General features: G+C 41.4%; 4 protein-coding genes across 6 annotated transcripts; 3 read left to right on the forward strand and 1 right to left on the reverse strand.

Moving 5' to 3' along the window:
* The first annotated feature begins 254 nt into the window (after window positions 1-254).
* On the forward strand, window positions 255-2,447 carry LOC117785853 (zinc finger protein 570). Its single transcript, XM_034624109.1, has 4 exons — window positions 255-742; window positions 814-915; window positions 977-1,339; window positions 1,405-2,447. The coding sequence occupies exons 1-4, from the start codon at window positions 353-355 to the stop codon at window positions 2,425-2,427; spliced, it is 1,878 nt and encodes a 625-aa protein (XP_034480000.1). The 5' UTR covers window positions 255-352; the 3' UTR covers window positions 2,428-2,447.
* Window positions 2,448-2,606: 159 nt separating this feature from the next.
* Window positions 2,607-4,369, forward strand: LOC117785854 (elongation factor Tu). Its single transcript, XM_034624110.1, has 3 exons — window positions 2,607-3,100; window positions 3,158-3,923; window positions 3,991-4,369. The coding sequence occupies exons 1-3, from the start codon at window positions 2,687-2,689 to the stop codon at window positions 4,188-4,190; spliced, it is 1,380 nt and encodes a 459-aa protein (XP_034480001.1). The 5' UTR covers window positions 2,607-2,686; the 3' UTR covers window positions 4,191-4,369.
* A 293-nt stretch (window positions 4,370-4,662) lies between these two features.
* LOC117785852 (unconventional myosin-Vb) lies at window positions 4,663-14,467 on the reverse strand. Of its 3 annotated transcripts, XM_034624105.1 has the most exons (17): window positions 14,275-14,304; window positions 12,226-13,039; window positions 11,127-11,365; window positions 10,564-11,052; window positions 10,397-10,490; window positions 9,731-9,960; window positions 9,551-9,574; window positions 9,367-9,480; window positions 8,417-9,303; window positions 7,800-8,344; window positions 7,318-7,453; window positions 7,108-7,205; window positions 6,346-7,030; window positions 6,107-6,238; window positions 5,518-6,040; window positions 5,235-5,459; window positions 4,663-5,176 (listed from the first exon to the last, which is right to left on the reverse strand). In XM_034624105.1, exons 1-17 carry the CDS (start codon window positions 14,302-14,304, stop codon window positions 5,039-5,041), a joined length of 5,403 nt encoding a protein of 1,800 aa, XP_034479996.1. In that variant the 3' UTR covers window positions 4,663-5,038. The 3 variants fall into 3 exon arrangements, with proteins under 3 accessions (XP_034479996.1, XP_034479997.1, XP_034479999.1); XM_034624106.1 differs by lacking the exon at window positions 9,551-9,574 and having other exon boundaries at window positions 5,039-5,176; window positions 14,275-14,444; XM_034624108.1 differs by lacking the exons at window positions 4,663-5,176; window positions 5,235-5,459; window positions 5,518-6,040; window positions 6,107-6,238; window positions 7,108-7,205 and having other exon boundaries at window positions 6,929-7,030; window positions 14,275-14,467.
* A 545-nt stretch (window positions 14,468-15,012) lies between these two features.
* On the forward strand, window positions 15,013-18,148 carry LOC117785715 (DNA replication licensing factor MCM4). The gene is made up of 6 exons (XM_034623916.1): window positions 15,013-15,236; window positions 15,296-15,606; window positions 15,664-16,586; window positions 16,652-17,023; window positions 17,083-17,902; window positions 17,964-18,148. Exons 1-6 carry the CDS (start codon window positions 15,164-15,166, stop codon window positions 18,057-18,059), a joined length of 2,595 nt encoding a protein of 864 aa, XP_034479807.1. The 5' UTR covers window positions 15,013-15,163; the 3' UTR covers window positions 18,060-18,148.
* Window positions 18,149-18,231: the final 83 nt, after the last annotated feature.

The following is an 18,231-nucleotide window of genomic DNA, read 5'->3' on the forward strand; positions in this document are numbered from 1 at the left end:
TTTTTAACTCTGCATTTAAATTTGTATCGTCTAGAAAATTTGATATTTTTTCGATTCTAAGCCATCTATCATCCAACAAATATATCAAAAAATCGAAAAATTCAAACAAAGGCTGCAAAAATTTTAAAAAAAGGTTGACAATTTTAAAGTTACCAACTTTGACAATTGACCCAAAATGGTTCTTATTGCCATATCAGAGAATTTAAAAGGGTGGCAGCCTATGGGCCCCGGTGGCAGCCCAAATGCCGGGTGGCAGCGTTGTGGTAGAAAAGCAGAAGAAATAGCGAAAGTGTTTGTTTACATTAACTTATTTAAAATAGTCAGATACAAAAGTTTATTTAATGCATTCAAAATGGTGATTTGTGGCACGCTCCTCATGCGCAACAACTATAAAGAGTTCTTTTTGAGCTGTTCGCACTGCCAGAACGATTGCGACGTGGAAGTAAATCTTGAAAGGTGGCAGGAATTCGTCCTGCACATTAGAAATGCGCACAATCTGGGATTCGATCATGACAATATGTCCTGCGGTAGCAGCATCGAATTCAAAACGGAGCTAACAAATGATAAAAATAGTGATGCCGAAACTAATAATGACGATGATGATGATGACGATAATAAGGATTGCTTAGCCGAAGCAGCATTTGTTGATTTGCCGAGCGTGCCAAGTGACGAAGATGACGATTACGATGACAGCGACAGCAATAGCGAATACGACAATAATGATGATGATGATGATGATGAGGTAGGCACATTATATTCAAAACTGCAAGGATTTAATGGACTCAACCATTAAAATAATGCTTATCTGTTCAGATAATAGAGAAATGCCCAATAATGGCAGTGACCTGCCAAATGGATGATATTACACCAACTAAAGGAGACGGTGCAAAAAATAACTTTACGGCAACAGCAAAAGTAAGCAGTGTAAATGATTTAGAAGAAAACCCCATGATTTAATGATTATCTATATTTTTAGTTTAATCCCACATTTTACCGGCGCAATCCTCGAATCACACAATTCATTGAGCTGTACAAGAAACATCCCTGCCTCTGGGATCCCAATAACTCTTCGTACAAAAACAAGGAAAAACGCAGTGCTGCATACGTGACATTAATTGATCAGCTGAAAAGCAGTATAAATGTTCATCTTACCCATTATAAGCTAAAGAAATGCATAGGCAGTCTTCATAGTCAATACGCGGTTATAACCCGTCAAAAGCGTACCAAGAAATTGACAAAATTACCCTTGTATTATCACGAAATGTATAGTTTCCTAGGAAAACGCTGTGATGTCGATGATGCGGAAAGTGATGAGGAGAGCGGAGATAATAAAATTAAGGTAAAAACATCAGTAAAAATATTTATTTAATTAAATGTTTACTTATCTATCTGCTTTCTTTGCAGTTGACTTTTCTGGAAACGAACCACCTGACAACGTATTTCATTGAGCTATATTCCAAATTTCCTCAATTATATGATTCAACGCACAAGGATTTCTCAAATATCAGTGCACGCAAAGCGGCCTACATTGAAATGACTGATCTGCTGACCAAAGAAATTCCTCTGGGCATCATTACCCACTATGATGTGTATGACAGTGTGCTCCATTTGCGACAATGGTATTCCAGAAAAATCAAAGGTCTAACAGAGACTCAGACGATCGGATTGTTGAAGGCAGAAAAGCGTTATATTGAGACATGCAAGAATTTCCTGAGAACGAAAACATTCCGTCAGAAAATTCCATGCAATGTCTGTCAGAATAGTTTCAGCACGGATCACGCTCTGCAGGCGCATCAGTTTCGGGCACATAAGATCGCTGATGGTGGTTGGTTTAAGTGTGCTCTCTGCGAGAATCATTTCGAGCGACGCTGCCATTTACAACAACACAATCAACGTGTCCACATGGGCAAGACCTTCAACTGTAGCCTGTGTGAGCGTAGTTTCTCATTCTCCAGCCAATTGAGCGGTCATATGCGCACTCACGATGAAACGCACATAGCGAAACCATTTGTGTGCGAGTTCTGTGGCAAATCCTTTAAGCAAAAGATCCAAATGAGCAACCATGTCACCGCTGTACATACGAAAATACGAGCATTCAAGTGTACGATGTGCCCAAAGGATTTTCTAACCAAACGAGATCTCAAGGATCATATTAAGGCGCACCTTAATATTCGCGATAAGGTATGCGAAATCTGTCAAAAGTCTTTTACAAACGCAAATGCACTAGTCAAGCATCGTCACATACATCGGGAGAAGACGTTAAAGTGCACTCTTTGCAACACCAAGTTCTCCGAGCGCGTTAGTCTGGGTGTTCATATGAAACGTACGCATAAAATCATTCGAAACAATTCAAAAGTAGCGGAGGCAACAGAAACTGTATTAAACTCACAAACATTCCCGAAAGCCGTAGATATTTTGAACAAATAAAGCGACTCTTGAAAACTCCATTGTAAAATGACAATTTAAATCAAATTACCGTTTCGGCTTTACTGGCTACTTTACAACACTGCAGTTGATTGCAAGCACAAAACAGCTGTTCTTGTTTTGGTTGGTGAGCTGCGTGATTTTTGGCAACTTTGCAACACTGCAATTAGTCGCAGGCAGCAAAGAAGAAAAAGAAAAACAGCTGTTTTTGTTTTGGTTGGAGAGCGGCGTGCAACTTGACCGATTACGTACACAGCTAATAATGAGATGTTTTCTGGCCAGGCTTTGGAGGCATCGCGATGCAATCGCCCCACAGAAATTGTCCCGCTCACTTACTGCCATTGGATACAGTGGAAGCTGGAGTTGGAGTAGTTGCCGTTTGTATGCGAGCAGTATTAAAGACAATCCCAAACCAAATGCCAGCCAAACTGAACAGGCACACTGTAATGTTGGCACCATTGGCCATGTGGATCATGGCAAGACGACACTGACGGCGGCAATTACCAAAATCCAATCCACTAAAGGTCTGGCTGATTACATATCCTACGACCAAATCGATCGTGCGCCCGAGGAGAAGGCGCGTGGCATCACCATAAATGCCTGCCACATTGGCTATGCCACCAAGGAGCGCACCTACGCACACACCGACTGTCCGGGTCATGCCGATTACATCAAGGTAAGTTGGATAGATAAACTGTAGTTTATTCCTCAGTTAAATGTCAATCTCTTGTAGAATATGATATCAGGTGCCTCTCAAATGGATGGTGCCATTCTAGTGGTGGCAGCTACCGATGGACAAATGCCGCAAACCCGTGAGCATTTGCTGCTGGCCAAGCAGGTGGGCATTCAGCGCATTGTGGTGTTCATCAATAAGGCGGACCTGGTCGATCAAGAGGTGCTTGAGCTGGTCGAGATTGAGATGCGTGAGATGTTGTCCGACTTTGGATTTGATGGCGTCAACAGTCCAGTTATTTGTGGCTCTGCCTTGCTAGCGCTACGCGGTGATCAATCCAGTTTTGGTGTGCCCGCCATCGAGCAGCTCCTGGAGCACTGTGATGCGTATATACCCACACCTAAGCGGGACACTACAGCGCCCTTCATTCTGCCCATTGACAATGCATTTACGGTGCCCGGACGAGGCACTGTAGTCGTTGGCACCATCAAACGTGGCACCATCCTACGCAATGCGGATGCCGATCTGCTGGGCTTCAACCAGAACCTTAAAACCAGCGTCAGTGACATTCAGATCTTTCGGAAGAGCGTGCCTCAGGCTCTGGCTGGTGAAAATGTGGGTGCCCTGCTGCGAGGCATTAAGATTTCATCTGTGGAGCGTGGCATGCTGTTATGTGCAACCGGCTCGGAGAATATATCCAATCACTTCGAGGCCTCCATGTATTTATTGTCCCGTGCCGAGGGCGGACGCTTCAAGCCAATGCTCTCCAAGTACATACAACAGCTGTTCAGCATGACATGGAATATTCCAGCTCGCATTGATATTGGTAAGTTAAAGTATTCCCCGTTTAAATAGCGCTCTCTTCTAAGCATTTGGGTGATTCTTTCTTGCAGTGCCCAACGAATCCATGTTGATGCCCGGCGAGCACGGCCAGGTGCGTGTAACCTTGATGCGCAAGATGGTGATGACTCCGGGACAAGCGTTCACAATACGCGAGAACGGAATGACGGTGGCAACGGGCATGATAACCCAACGTTTACCATCCCTCGACCTGCCCAAGAACAAGTTGTCCAAGGCGCCAGTTGAATGCTAACTATAATTATAATATTATACTATTGTCGCCAGCATTGTAAAGCGCCTTTGTACAAATTCTTTATTTAATTATTTTCAGTGTACATGTGTATGTATTTAATATAAATATTAAGCATATTCATAAACAAACAAATGCCAACAACAGTTTGTTTCAATAAATCATCTCTGTTTGCTTCAACACATAAGGCTACCATAACTTCGGGAGGGATTCACTTTTCAAATCGCGCTAATTGAGAATACACATATAAGTAAGTAAATTACAAAAGAATACATAAATGGAATACAGCATCGTTACAAATATACTCTCTCTATAAATATGTTTTTATGTTAATTAAATGTGTATAAGTACTTATTATCTTAACACTTACAAGTCTCTGAATTGCAAACGTTTAAGGCAACATATCGGCCTTTGTATACATAGATTTCTCATTTACTATATCATAATATATCATTTTCTCATTTTCATTAAGTACATTTTGTATATAATTTAAGGTACATAAGGTTTATGTTTATTGCAACTTAGGAATGCTTTGCTTTCTTTTTTGTTTTTGAGAGTCTTACTCCCGGCACACGTAAACATACAATAAATTTTAAATATTGCATTGGTTTCAAACCAATTGGATTCAAGGGAGTTTGTTTTAGGTCAGTAATTTAATTGTTTTGCTTTAAACTAAACAGGAACTACGGTTAAGCAATTGCTATATTATTAACATTTTGCTAATATTTTTTTTTTTTTAATTTAAATAGTCAAACTATATTGGGAATTACTTAATATTAAAAACAATAATGCAACGAAGTCAAATGGCAACGATCAATTAATGGTCACTCAACACAAACGCTATACAATATTTAGATTTTTGTGAGGAATTCGTCCAGATTTAAATGAGACGGCAACTCGATCTCCTCCAATTTAATGTCGCTGTACTTGAATAATACCTTGAAGGGATGTATGAACTTTTGATCCATTGTAAACTCATCGCTCTTGGCCTGAAATTGAATTCATTTAGTGCATAAATTTTAAGAGAAATATATAATTATGTTTTACCATTTGGCGTGCATTCAATTTCTGGGTAAGTTTATCCAGAAAAACGTTGGTTATTTCGCTCTCGTAGTCATCCAGTTTATATGACTTCATAACCTTCAACACTTGCGCGGTGTTTAACGATGTACACAGATCGCAAATAGTTTGCACATCTTCCTCACTCTTGCGCGACTGCAGCAACTGAGATACCTGATTCAGTGGCGCCAGCGGAGATAACACATCATTTGACTAAAATACAAATGTAATTATAATTAAAAGTTGACAGTTAAAGTTCGCAGTATCTTACCATCTTTTTATCGCGCACCCAATCCTCAATGCAGCCAAGATTATAGCGTATTATCATGCCCGTCTCCCACATACAAATGTCGCCCCGTAGCATTAAACAATTTAATGCGACGGCGCAAACAAAGTATAACAGTTGACTGAATATCTGCTCAGCATAGACAGCATCGAGACCAAAGTGCTGGAATTGTTTATAAAAGTGTTCCAGCTGGCCAATCAATTGCTTCCATGCCGGAATATTGCCGTGCTCGGGGGATGATGTGGCATCCATGTTGCGATTGCGCATTCCATGCGGATGACGAGTCCGTTGAATCTCATCGTTGTTCAATATTGCTGGCACAATCTTAGGATCTAATAGTCCCTGTATTTGCATTACTAATGCTTGGTATAGATTCACAATGAGATCGAGTATTACGCGTCGATATTCAAACAGATTAAAGTTCTTCAATTGCTGTTGATTCTGTTTTTCCGTGTTGAATTTAACGTATTCCTCAACATCTCCATATTGTTTCAATAGATTTAATAGCCTGTAAAATACATATAGTTAGTATAGGAAATATACATATATATAAGTAGATAAGTGCAGGACTCACGTTATAGAGTTGACCAGCCAAATAACACGGTTCTCAATAGGATGTGGTGTTCGATGCATCTTCTTAATTTGCATTACAAATTTACTCAGCAGTTCACGCACATCATCCTCAGAATTGGTTAAATCGGTGTAACTGTAAGTTGGGTATATATTATAAATCAAGTGGAACATAACTGACTTATAACAGGAACTGCACAAAGTCAAGTGCTCTCGATCCCAGTTATTTTTTATAGATCTTACCGTATACACATGAAAATGAGATAGGCTGGAAATCCGGGAAGTAGTCCAACTACGGTGCGTGGCTGTAGATTGCTTAGCAGACGCTGCAAGATTTTATCGAGATCACTGTTGTGGAACTTCATCAGGCCCAATGGATTCTGGGACTTTTGTTTGGCAACATTGGCGCCCACATCGGTGCTATTGTTGGCCACCTTGTTGCGTATCATTTCCTCCTCCAGCTTGTTTTCCAGCTTGCCACCGTCCTGCCTGTATGCCGACAGCTTGGCATTGGCCAGTTTGAGCTCCTCCTGCACCAGCAAATACTGTGTTATGGCCTTCTTCAGCTCCAGGCGTAAATAGCGATCGTTCTGCTTCAGTGTATCCACATTGGCTTGATCAAACTCATCGATGCTCTTGAATAACACCTCCTGGAGATCGCCCTTCTCCAGATTGAGTCGCTCAATGGCCTGTGTCATTTCCACCAGCTTGCTGTTGTGCTCCTCCGTGATGGCTTTGAGTTCAGATTCCAATTGCCTGTTGACCAGCTTCTGTGATTGGAATGCCTCCATCAGTTCATTGACATTGCCGCTGTCATTGGCCGGATCAAAGGATCGCAGTGTCTGACTCTGTTGCAACAAGACCGCCTTCAGCTGGATGCACTCCTCCCGCCTCCTACGCACCTCCTCTTGAAGTGCGGCATGTTGCGCTACAGTGAGAATAAAGGGAAAAGAGGGAAGAGAAGTGTGAAATGCAAATGCAGCGATTGCCAATGACGAATGTTACCATTGAGCTCGTTGATCTCAACACCGTGTTTAATGCTCGTTCGCAGCTGATCGTAGTCGCTGCGGAGTTTCTCGTTCTCTACTTCAAGCTCCGAGACGCTATATGGCAAGTGTGTGGCAATAATATACATAATATACATATTTGTAATTAGACTAACTATCTATGCATGTGTATTTGTATCTACAAGCTACAAATGGCTGTTTAACTTACCGGAACGAATCCTCAGTGGGCTTATTGCGACTGGCTAACTTAACATACTGCTCCTGCAAATACTTGTGCTTCTGCTTCTCCTCCTCGAGTATGGAGCGCAACTTGACCACAATGCTGGTGCTATCAAAGAACGAATCTGTAAGTAATACACAAAAGCAAACTAGTCAATCTTCCAAGGACTCTTCTTCTAAAATAATCAATTGTATACGAATTTGCATAAGAAATGAATAATTATATCTAAATAAAGTTAATTAAATATTGTTTATAATCAACGTTGATAAATTTAGATCTTTTTTTGGGGAAATATGTTATTAAATTATAAATGCTGAATAAATTCGTTTAAAATCGGACTACTGTATAAAAAAAAACTGCCATAGTCGAAAGGGTATCAACTCTTCGGCGTGCCGAAGCTGACCTTTCTAATTGTGGCTGACCTCTATACATGTAACACATTAAGAAAATAAATCAATAATAAAAAGTACCGCTCTTGTTGATCAAATCCGGTGGTCTGTTAATGTCCAGCGTGTTCTTTGCCGATCCATAGCCAATGTCCTCGTCGTTCTGACTGGATGCATTGCTGGCGGATCGAGCATGTCGCATGCCAAAGGAGCTGAGTCCATTGTGATGCTGCTGCATGCGACTCAGTTCCTCCTTCAGTGAGTAGTTCTCATTTTCGATCACCTCCTTGTCCTTGATGGCACGCTGATATGCTTCATTGAGCTCCTTGTTGTCGATTTCGGCCAACAAGCGTTCTTCACGTTCCTTTTGGTTGCCCTCGGAATTCTTAGCCATTTCAATCATGGAATCAACTTGTCGACGCAATTCTTCGTTCTCCATGCACCACATCTGCTTTTGGGAGCACCAATCCTCTTGGGAATGACCGTTTTCCTCCAGCAATTGCATTTTCTCATCACGCTCGGATTCAAGCTGCTTATTCAAAGCCTCTATGAGCTTATCCTTATCTAGGCAGGCGGCTTTAATGTTTTTAAATTCAAACTCCAAGTTCTTTTTCATCTCCAGCTTCATTCTACAGAAGACAGACAGAAAAACAAACAACTATAAAATCAAACAATAATTATAACCAATGCCAAATACTGACTTCAAAACGCTAATTTCGCTCGTCTTGTGCTTCAGATTGCTATTGTCCCGATTAAGCTCATCAATGCGCTGTTGCATTGATATTATCTTATTCTCCAGCCCCATATATTTATTCTCCATATGCGAGATCGTCTTTGCCTCGGCCTTCATCCGTTTGAACTGGCGACGCGCCAAGAAGCGTCGCACCGCCGCCTGGCAAATGATGATGCTCCGGCGCCGTTTCTGATAGGCGCGACGTGCGAGGACACCGCGGACAAAGCGCTGTATCTGCACAGCCCGATAGTAATCCCTCATGGCAAAGAATCGGGTGCGAGCAAGCATGCCACGGGCATATTGTTGTATGCCCGCAACCGAGTGGCACAGACGCAAATAGCGACGTCGACAAAGCCAACCTCGAGCATACTTGGACAAGATGAGAGCTGCTCGCACCTCACGCATTTTCTGGGCTCGTGCCCGGGCCAAATAGCCACGGGCATGGCGTTGAACACCAGAGATAATGGCTTGCAATTTTAGATAGCGTCGTCGCTTAATAAATCGACGCACTACAGACTGCACAATGGTTATGTATTTCTTGCGCAGATTCGCGCGCACCTGCTCCAGATAGGCAACCTGGCCAGCTCTGAAGAAGATTTGTGTGTTGCCAAATCGGTATTTGTCCTCGTCCTGGATCCACTTGAGCACAATGTTGCGACACGATTGTTTCATGTCGCTCTTGTCGATTTGATTGCGATACGCCAGCAGCTGATAGCGCATATAGAAATCTGGATAAAGCCAGCGCGATGGGAAGCCAGCTGCTGAGATGCGCACCGTCTCCAAGACGCCACAGGCTCGCAGCTGTTGAATAATCTTTGTTGTCTCCCACTTAAAGGCAATCTTTTCATCGTTGGGCTGAAAAAAAAGTGCATTTATGAAGACAATCGTATAATTATTATATATAATATATATATTTACTTTAATACAGCGCACATAATGTGGTGTGGTTGCATGCAACGTGGAGATCAGCGAGGCCAGACTCTCCTGGAACTGGGAACCCACGGTTTTCTTGTGCTGCTTCGATGGCACCACCTAAACAAATCATAGAAACAAACGTTAATCAAAAACATGTAGATAATTTCTTTAAATGACGGAAACTAACTCTTCGACGTGTCTCGTTGAGTTGCTGTTGAGCCAGGTTGGATAGTGTACGATGGACAGTGTACGATATAGACGTTGGACAGTGGACAGTGAATGACAAGCGTATGGAATTACAATTTAGCAATACAATCATTAAAATGCCACAAATCAATACAAACTTGGATGACAACGGATGACAAACCTGTTTGCGGTTAGCACTAATGACAACACGACCGCCCAGTGTGCTGGTATTCTTATTGGCATCGGTGCTCAGCGTGTCCACCTCTTCCAGGATCATGACCTGTTTGCACAGCGACATGTTCGATTGCGCCATCACGCTCGTTAGCTCCTTGGATACCGTATCGCGGTTTTTCTCCAAAAATCCATTCACATCGTATTCAACCGTGTCCGAAAAGTGTTTAATAAAGAAACCTAAAACATGTAAACGCTGATTTATTTCGTTCAACCGACAAAGGCCCGTTTTTTTTTCAAAGTCTAGTTAAGTTTTAATCAGGAAATAATACTGTAAGCGAAACTTTTATAAAATTTTGTACTGTTTATCCAAGTAAACATTTCTTATTATATGAACAAAAAAAATGATTTGAAATTTACGTTAGGCTTATTACGAAAAAAATAATTGTGTACATTTCTGTAAAATCTACTTTTTTCGATAACATATTTAAGTTTGCTAAAAATTGAATTTTTGTACCGCATAAAGAACTGTAACCTATATTGGTAGCGGTATTAATCCCTGATTTCAGCTGAAATATATGTTTGAGTTGACTTCAAAATATCTTTCAGTTGGTCAAGTGAGTCCTCAACTAGACATTGAAAAAATGGGCCTAACTGTGTGGTATGTGTTACCCACTTGTGGTGCCAAAGCGTGGCTTTTCAAAGTGTGGAAATTTGATGCACTTGTCGATAAGCTTGCCTGCCCAACTCTCATCAGATCCCTTGGGCATCTACACAAAAGCAAACAGTTTAACAAAACACATTGAATAATGGAACAAAAACAAGAACAGTTTAGCTACTAACTCTACACTCCTCATCCAGGAGATCGAGCACACCGAGTCGCGTCTCGATGAGATCAATGCAGGGCTGATTGTCATAGAAATCAATCATGGTCCAGGTGATACCTTCCTTAAGGTACTCCTCCTGTTCCAGCTTGAAGACATGCTGATTGAATTGCTGCTGGAGCTTTTCGTTTGCATAGTTTATGCAAAACTGTTCAAACGAGTTCACCTCGAACGTTTCGAAGCCATAGATATCGAGGACGCCAATGAAGCTGCACTGTTTGCTACCATTATTCAAGCTCTTGTTTAGCACACCGACAATGTACTGAAAGAGCTTCGCATAGATGTGCTTGGCCAGTGCATCACGTGCGGCCATTGCCATCTCAATGTTATTCGGTATCAGCACATATTCATTGACCGACTCTATCTTACGCATCAATAGCCAGCGACGCAAATCATCAGCGTTGATCCTCAGCAGATCCGCTGTCACCTGCAGATGCATATTGTTTTGCTGAAAACACAGAAATCATTAATTACATAAGTTCACATCTCTAAGAAAGAAAGAGTATCAGCAGTTTGTCTTACAAAAATCTCACACGCTTCGGTATCCTCTTCCTCATTGCCATCCTTGTACTTCTTGGACACCTCAATGTTGCCCAAATGAAGAATTCCAGCGAGTATTTTAACTATGTCTGCAATTTGTTGTATGGAAAATCCCAGAACTGTCATTGCCTGCACCGTTTCATTAAACTGATCCGCATCCGAAATACGTTCTATATCTGAAGCGCCACCCATGTTCAAAAACTGATATTTATCCTGATGTTCTGCAAGTGAAATTGGCATATATTAATCTTAAAATAATTTCCTTAAGCATTGTAAAGTTATTAATTTAAAAAATAATTTTTTGATTTGAATTATAAAAATAAGATACTACTTTAACTTATTAAAAAAATTAGAAATAATATTTAAATTTCAATTTGTATTATACAAATAAACAATAATTCAAATTTTAGAAAATTTAAAGTATAAATTTAATTACTGTTTTATTATCTTATAGTAAAAATCAAAATTTTCATGATTCCATTATTAATATAAAAAATATATTAAAAAAAATAAAAATATTAATTAAATTTCAATTCGTATTATACATATTAACAATAATTCCAATTTTAGAAAATTTGAAACATAAATTTAATTACTGTTTTCTAATCTTATAGTAAAAATCAAAAATATCAAGATTCCATTATTAATATAAAAAATATATCTATGATTCCTAATTTTTATTATTAAAAAAAAATAACTCTTATATTTGACAAGTTTAAAATTAAATTTAATAAGTATTTCCAATTTTTATAGTTCAAATACGAAAACACCTTAAATATCAAAATTAAGGGTTTTTTTGATTCTCAAATTTTATTAAATTTGAAGCATCAATTTAATAACTATTTTTAAATCTTATATTAAAAATCCAGAATTACTGAATAAAAAAACTATTATAGTTGACAAATTTTAAATTAAATGAAATAAGTATTTTCAATTTTTATAGTATAAATTCGAAAATAACCAAAAAACCAAAATTAAGAGTTATCTTTGATTGTCATAGTAAAAATTGAAAATAGAATTGCATCTGTTTCCAGGATGTTTATCTTGGGATTACCTCTTTCCTGCTCTTTTCTTAACTTACCCAGCACTAGTTCCGGATACTTGGCACGTGCCGCACACAGTTGATAGAAAATGTGATAGTTGCGCTCGCCCTGCGCCTGGTAGACCACCCGGGACTTCTCCAGCAGATACGTGTGCATGGTGGCACCCTGCAGATACATGACGCCCATGTGGTTACGGAACAGCAGCTTGGTGAACTTGCCGAAACGCGAGCTATTGTCATTGCGAGTGGTCTTGGCATTGCCAAATGCCTCCATGATTGGCGAAGATGCCAGCACCTTGCGCTCGACCTGAGTCTCCGACTCGGAGCCGCCGACGGCGGCAAAGTAACGCATAGCGTATTTGGCGGACACGGTTTTGCCCGCTCCCGATTCACCACTGACAATGATGCTGAGATTGCAATTCTCACGCTCCAGTTTCGTGTACGCCTCCTCGGCCAAGGCAAAGATGTGGGGCTCCAGTTCGCCCATGGCGTGTCCGCGATACGCACGTATAATGTTGGGTCCGTACAGCGGCAGATCGGCATACGGATTGAAGGCCACCAGAATAATGCCACAATAGGTATAGATAATTTGGCGCTCACAGAAGCGAACACGCAGATTATAGAGTACGCCGGGTTCGTGTAGGTACGACAACGTGGTCAAATCGTTTTGTCCCACCAATATGGCCGGATTACGCAGTGGCGGCAGATCGCTTCCATCCGGCTTCACTTTAATGTCCTTGAGAGCACCCGACTCCGTTTGGACCTTCAGCAAAGCGGCGCCCTTTCGATAGCTCTCCTCTAACGTGGCGCTCTCCCAGACCTGCTCCGCATGCGGTATCCAAATCTTGGAACCCTAAAAAAGATACAAATTATAAATAAAATAATAATAAAGTGATATTTATCAAATACAGTTACAGTAAAGTTAAGCCTGACCTGCGACAAGTGTTCCACGATTGAGACCTAAATGCCAAGCAGTCTGAGCTGGCTAAAACCAAGGCTAAGACTCCAGAAGCACACAACAAACACACACACACACACACACACACACACACACACACAACCACGCGACAGCTCATGATTGAAATCAACTCATACACAAGTGTATACAAAAACAACTAATAGAAATATTTACAGTCGAATGAATGAGCCCGACTGTAAAACACCCTGTACTCAATCTGTAAAAATCGCAAACCCAAAAAAAAAAAAATAAATAACTAGCAAGTATTTTATACGTTTTCTTCGCTATTTTATCTACTGAATGTTTTTTTCTAAATTTTCTAGATAATTATCTGATCTATTTAAGCCTCATCAGCACTATGCTACTTTTTTTGTATATGAAAATAGCTGTTATCAGGGGTGCCTAATGTCGAAAAACACAACTGAAATATTCAGGGATACCACAGAAAGCGAACCAGCCGAAAATTGCCCAAAGCTCCAAAACTCCCTGAATATTTCGGTTGTGTTTTTCGATTTTAGGGTGGGACTATACTCTAATTTTTTGAAAAGACAATTCATAATAGTTCGCAATTCATCGAGAATAATATTTTTTTTCAAGATTTCTGAAAAAAAGTGTTAGATTTTAAACATTTATCTATTTATCATTATTCCAACGGACTGTTACATACATTTGCACAAACTCATTATACCCGCGGCACTAAGTTTAGAAATGGAAAAAAAGCGCCACGCTTATCAGAACTTTCGTTCTGATAAGACCGTGATTCATTTCAAATGTTTCTTTTTTTCTAAAAATGCACCATGACTCTAACATGACATTAATAACGGCGGATGAGGGATAAAAGAGGTTGGCAAATAATACAATGAAAGAAATGTAAAAATGAAATTGGCGCACAAACACACACCTACACACCGACACAACACACACACACACACATGGACACGGTCACATGCATAGCACGTTGTTATTGTTGTTATTATGTATGCGTTTTTATAAGCTCCCATTCTTAACACTATTGGGTGCTTGACAAGTGTCGGAAGACGACGACGACAGCGACGTCGACTGCGACAGCGACAACAGCGCGCAATTGCCAACAATGCACTTGTGGGGCATCAATATAACTTGAAATATACCTTTGCGTATAACATCTCTTCGCTTGACATGATTGCAGTGTATCCGAGTATCCGAGATCCGAGTAATCAATTCAGCACTTAATACTCCCCGCATCTACTTCAAAAGCAGCAGCGACAACGGCAGCGACACAACTGATATATATTATATATGTATGTGCATAAAACACCGTTAGTTTTGCCTTCTTATTTTCAATTAAATTTCGTTTGAACAATTTGACTATATTTTCTTTCTTCTGATTTTATGTTTGTTTTGTCTTATTCTTTTTTCTCTTTTTTGTTATTACACTTGTGTAAATTTATAAGGCCATTATTTAAAATATTCTAGAATATAAACTTTAATTTGTAAATGAAGACCAAAAAAGTATTAAAAAAAAAATCTAATATCGAAACATGAATAAATTGCTAATCTGGTAATTTAGAAGACACTACACAACTGTTAACAAAATTAAGTTCGCCTCGTCGCCGTCTAAACCGACTCTGACTGACGTAGAATGTGTGCTGCCAAAGGGCAGGGTTGTCACAGGTCTGCAAAGTTCTGACCAGCTTAACAATTGCACAATGGACGGCATTTATTATATTGACTCTGGTCTCGTAAATGACATGCGCAATAATAAATTTAAATATATATTCCCAATGCATTGCATTAGGTTGCATATTTCGAATTTGAAATTTACGCGGCAAGCTAAAAATATGCGCTTTACAACACTGTTTACATACCCGCAACCACTTGCCAACACGGCGCCGTCGCATCGCAGCTGCAGCTGTCAACATTTCCCGCGTAAAGTAAACGACAGCGCGTTGTCGACAGCCTCGGCAATAACAAGATTGAGAAGAGGTGATATTTGTTGTAGAATACATAAAAATTGATATAAATACAAATTCATAAAATATGTCAAGTCCCGCTCGTTCACCTAATGTCGGAGCTGCTACACCAAAGCAAGGAGCGCGTACGCCCACACGAAGTAACTTATTCTTAATCCGTAGATCTTTTGGAACACATTAAATTCGAATATTCTTGCAGGAATAGCAACGCAGGATGTAGATACACCAATGCGCATGGGACCCGGCCGGCTGCCCGGCAGACCTTCGGACAATATAAGTCTGCCTCCCACGTCGCCGGCCCATGTTAGCTTGCCTGCAACGAGTCCGGCTCGCAATTTGGGCGGCATGAGCGAGATTGACTTGAGTTCACCGCTTAACTATGGCACGCCCAGCTCCATGGGCTCCATACGTACACCGCGCTCCGGCATTCGTGGAACTCCGTTGCGCGCGCGTCCGGATATTCGCACGGATAAGCGCATTCGCCAAGTGGAAATTGGTGGCAACTCGGGTGTAAGTAACTATAAATATTTGTTTTCATTATTAGCTTAATATATTTTAAATTTACAGCTAGAACCCATTCCCGAGAAGGGATCAGAGACCACAGATCCCGTATCTGAAGCTTCGGCAGGACCACAATTGGTGGTTTGGGGCACCAATGTCGTTGTGAGTCAGTGCAAGTCCAAGTTCAAGTCGTTCATCATGCGTTTCATCGATCCAAGTGCCGAGCAGGATGAAATCTCCGAGAACATTGATGTTAATCAGCCACTGTATTTGCAAAAGCTGGAGGAGATTCACACATTGGAGGAGCCATATTTAAATCTCAACTGTGCGCATTTGAAAACCTTTGATCAGGATTTATATCGCCAGTTGATATGCTATCCGCAGGAAGTGATACCCGGTTTCGATATGGCCATCAATGAGATGTTCTTCGAACGTTATCCGGCCGCTCTGCTGGAGCATCAGATCCAAGTGCGTCCCTTCAATGCCGATAAGACGCGTAATATGCGCTCGCTAAATCCCGAGGATATGGACCAATTGATCAGTATTAGCGGCATGGTTATCCGTTCCTCCAACGTCATTCCGGAAATGCGAGAGGCGTTCTTCATGTGTAACATTTGCTCCTACAGCACCACCGTCGAGGTGGATCGTGGTCGCATTGCACAGCCAACTCTATGCACCAACTGCAACACGAATCATTGCTTCCGGATCATTCACAACCGTAGCGAGTTTACGGACAAGCAGCTGATCAAGTTGCAGGAATCCCCAGATGACATGGCCGCTGGCCAGACGCCACACAACGTCTTGCTCTATGCTCACAATGATCTGGTGGACAGAGTGCAGCCCGGAGATCGTGTCACTGTCACGGGAATCTATCGTGCCATGCCCCTCAAGGGCAAGGGACTGAATGTGAAGAGTGTGTACAAGACACACGTCGATGTTGTCCATTTCCGTAAGGTGGATAACAAGCGTCTTTACGAGGAGGAAGAGGGGTGAGTATCTGCCTTAATTGTCTCTGACTTCACATTTCTTATATATGGTTTACTTCCACTTGCAGCAAGGATCATATATTCCCACCGGAGCGCATTGAGTTGCTTCAACTGCTGTCCCAGAAGCCCGATATCTATGATCGTCTGGCTCGCGCTATTGCTCCATCTATTTATGAGAACGATGACATCAAGAAGGGCATTTTACTGCAGCTCTTTGGCGGCACCAAGAAGAAGCACGCGACACTGGGTCGCCAGAACTTTAGATCGGAGATTCATTTGCTGCTTTGCGGTGATCCGGGCACCTCCAAATCCCAGATGCTGCAGTATGTGTACAATCTGGTGCCACGGTCGCAGTACACCTCGGGTCGTGGCTCATCCGCCGTGGGCTTAACTGCCTATGTTACCAAGGACCCGGAAACACGTCAACTGGTCTTGCAAACGTAGGTGACTCTACACTTATTCTTGATATTTTAAATAATTATATTACTATCATTTCTAGTGGCGCCCTTGTGCTGGCAGACAACGGCGTCTGTTGCATTGATGAGTTTGACAAGATGAATGATTCCACACGCAGCGTTCTCCATGAAGTTATGGAGCAGCAGACCTTGAGCATTGCCAAGGCTGGGATCATTTGTCAATTGAATGCACGCACTTCCATATTGGCAGCTGCGAATCCCGCCGAATCGCAGTGGAATAAGCGCAAGAACATCATCGACAATGTCCAGTTGCCTCACACTCTATTGTCGCGCTTTGATCTGATCTTCCTGGTGTTGGACCCACAGGATGAGCTCTTCGACAAGCGTTTGGCCAGCCATTTGGTATCCCTGTACTATGTGACACGGCACGAGGAAGAGGATACCATGTTCGACATGAGCGTGCTCCGCGATTACATTGCCTATGCGCGGGAGCACCTTTCGCCCACACTGTCGGATGAAGCGCAACAGCGTTTGATTCAGGCGTATGTGGACATGCGTAAGGTGGGCGCTGGTCGTGGCCAAATCTCTGCCTATCCCAGGCAGCTGGAGAGCCTGATACGTTTGTCGGAGGCCCATGCTAAGGTACGTCTGAGCAATACGGTCGAGTTGCGGGATGTCGAGGAAGCTTGGCGGCTTCATCGCGAGGCTCTGAAGCAATCGGCAACAGATCCGCTGTCGGGTAAAATCGATGTTGGCATCTTGACCACCGGGTTGTCCACAGCTGCTCGCAAGAAGCGCGCTGATCTCGTAGCCGCCATTAAAGAAAATCTCAAAAAGAAGGGCAAGGTACCCACAGTTCCCTATCAAAAACTGTTTAAGGAGATCAAGGAAGGCTCTCAAATTGTAAGTAACCAATACATTTTAATATTTATATGCACTATAGTTAATCTGTTTTTCATTTTAGTTAATAACTCGCGAGCAGTTTGAAGATGCTCTGAAAGAAGTACAAGATGAGGGCGCTATAGTCGTTATGGGCAAGAATACCATTCGAATTTGTTGATTTCACTATTTCACAAAATAATTCATTCATTCCTAGTATTAAGCATGAAAATTTATTAATAAAGATCCATTTTTAAATAGCTTGTCTTATTAAAATGCTCAATCATTAGCCAATATTTTAAATTCAAATTTATTTGCCGCCAAAAATATATTGAATTCGCCGCTTTAATGTG

Source organism: Drosophila innubila, assembly GCF_004354385.1.
Source record: "Drosophila innubila isolate TH190305 chromosome 2R unlocalized genomic scaffold, UK_Dinn_1.0 1_C_2R, whole genome shotgun sequence".
Taxonomy (NCBI): domain Eukaryota; kingdom Metazoa; phylum Arthropoda; class Insecta; order Diptera; family Drosophilidae; genus Drosophila; species Drosophila innubila.

What these genes read in the sequence shown, in the direction of transcription:
- LOC117785852 (XM_034624105.1), bottom strand. Translation starts at nt 14,304, where the DNA reads ATGTCAAGCGAAGAGATGTTATACGCAAAG. An exon ending in TTAGTGCTAACCGCAAACAG is followed by an intron (nt 9,575 to 9,730) that starts GTTTGTCATCCG and finishes CTGGCTCAACAG; the next exon opens with CAACTCAACGAGACACGTCG. An exon ending in TGGCTGGTCAACTCTATAAC is followed by an intron (nt 6,041 to 6,106) that starts GTGAGTCCTGCA and finishes TGTATTTTACAG; the next exon opens with GCTATTAAATCTATTGAAAC.
- LOC117785715 (XM_034623916.1), top strand. Translation starts at nt 15,164, where the DNA reads ATGTCAAGTCCCGCTCGTTCACCTAATGTCGGAGCTGCTACACCAAAG. An exon ending in CTTTACGAGGAGGAAGAGGG is followed by an intron (nt 16,587 to 16,651) that starts GTGAGTATCTGC and finishes TTCCACTTGCAG; the next exon opens with CAAGGATCATATATTCCCAC. An exon ending in CGTCAACTGGTCTTGCAAAC is followed by an intron (nt 17,024 to 17,082) that starts GTAGGTGACTCT and finishes TATCATTTCTAG; the next exon opens with TGGCGCCCTTGTGCTGGCAG.
- LOC117785854 (XM_034624110.1), top strand. Translation starts at nt 2,687, where the DNA reads ATGAGATGTTTTCTGGCCAGGCTTTGGAGGCATCGCGATGCAATCGCC. An exon ending in GTCATGCCGATTACATCAAG is followed by an intron (nt 3,101 to 3,157) that starts GTAAGTTGGATA and finishes AATCTCTTGTAG; the next exon opens with AATATGATATCAGGTGCCTC. An exon ending in TCCAGCTCGCATTGATATTG is followed by an intron (nt 3,924 to 3,990) that starts GTAAGTTAAAGT and finishes TCTTTCTTGCAG; the next exon opens with TGCCCAACGAATCCATGTTG.
- LOC117785853 (XM_034624109.1), top strand. Translation starts at nt 353, where the DNA reads ATGGTGATTTGTGGCACGCTCCTCATGCGCAACAACTATAAAGAGTTC. An exon ending in ATGATGATGATGATGATGAG is followed by an intron (nt 743 to 813) that starts GTAGGCACATTA and finishes TTATCTGTTCAG; the next exon opens with ATAATAGAGAAATGCCCAAT. An exon ending in ACTTTACGGCAACAGCAAAA is followed by an intron (nt 916 to 976) that starts GTAAGCAGTGTA and finishes CTATATTTTTAG; the next exon opens with TTTAATCCCACATTTTACCG.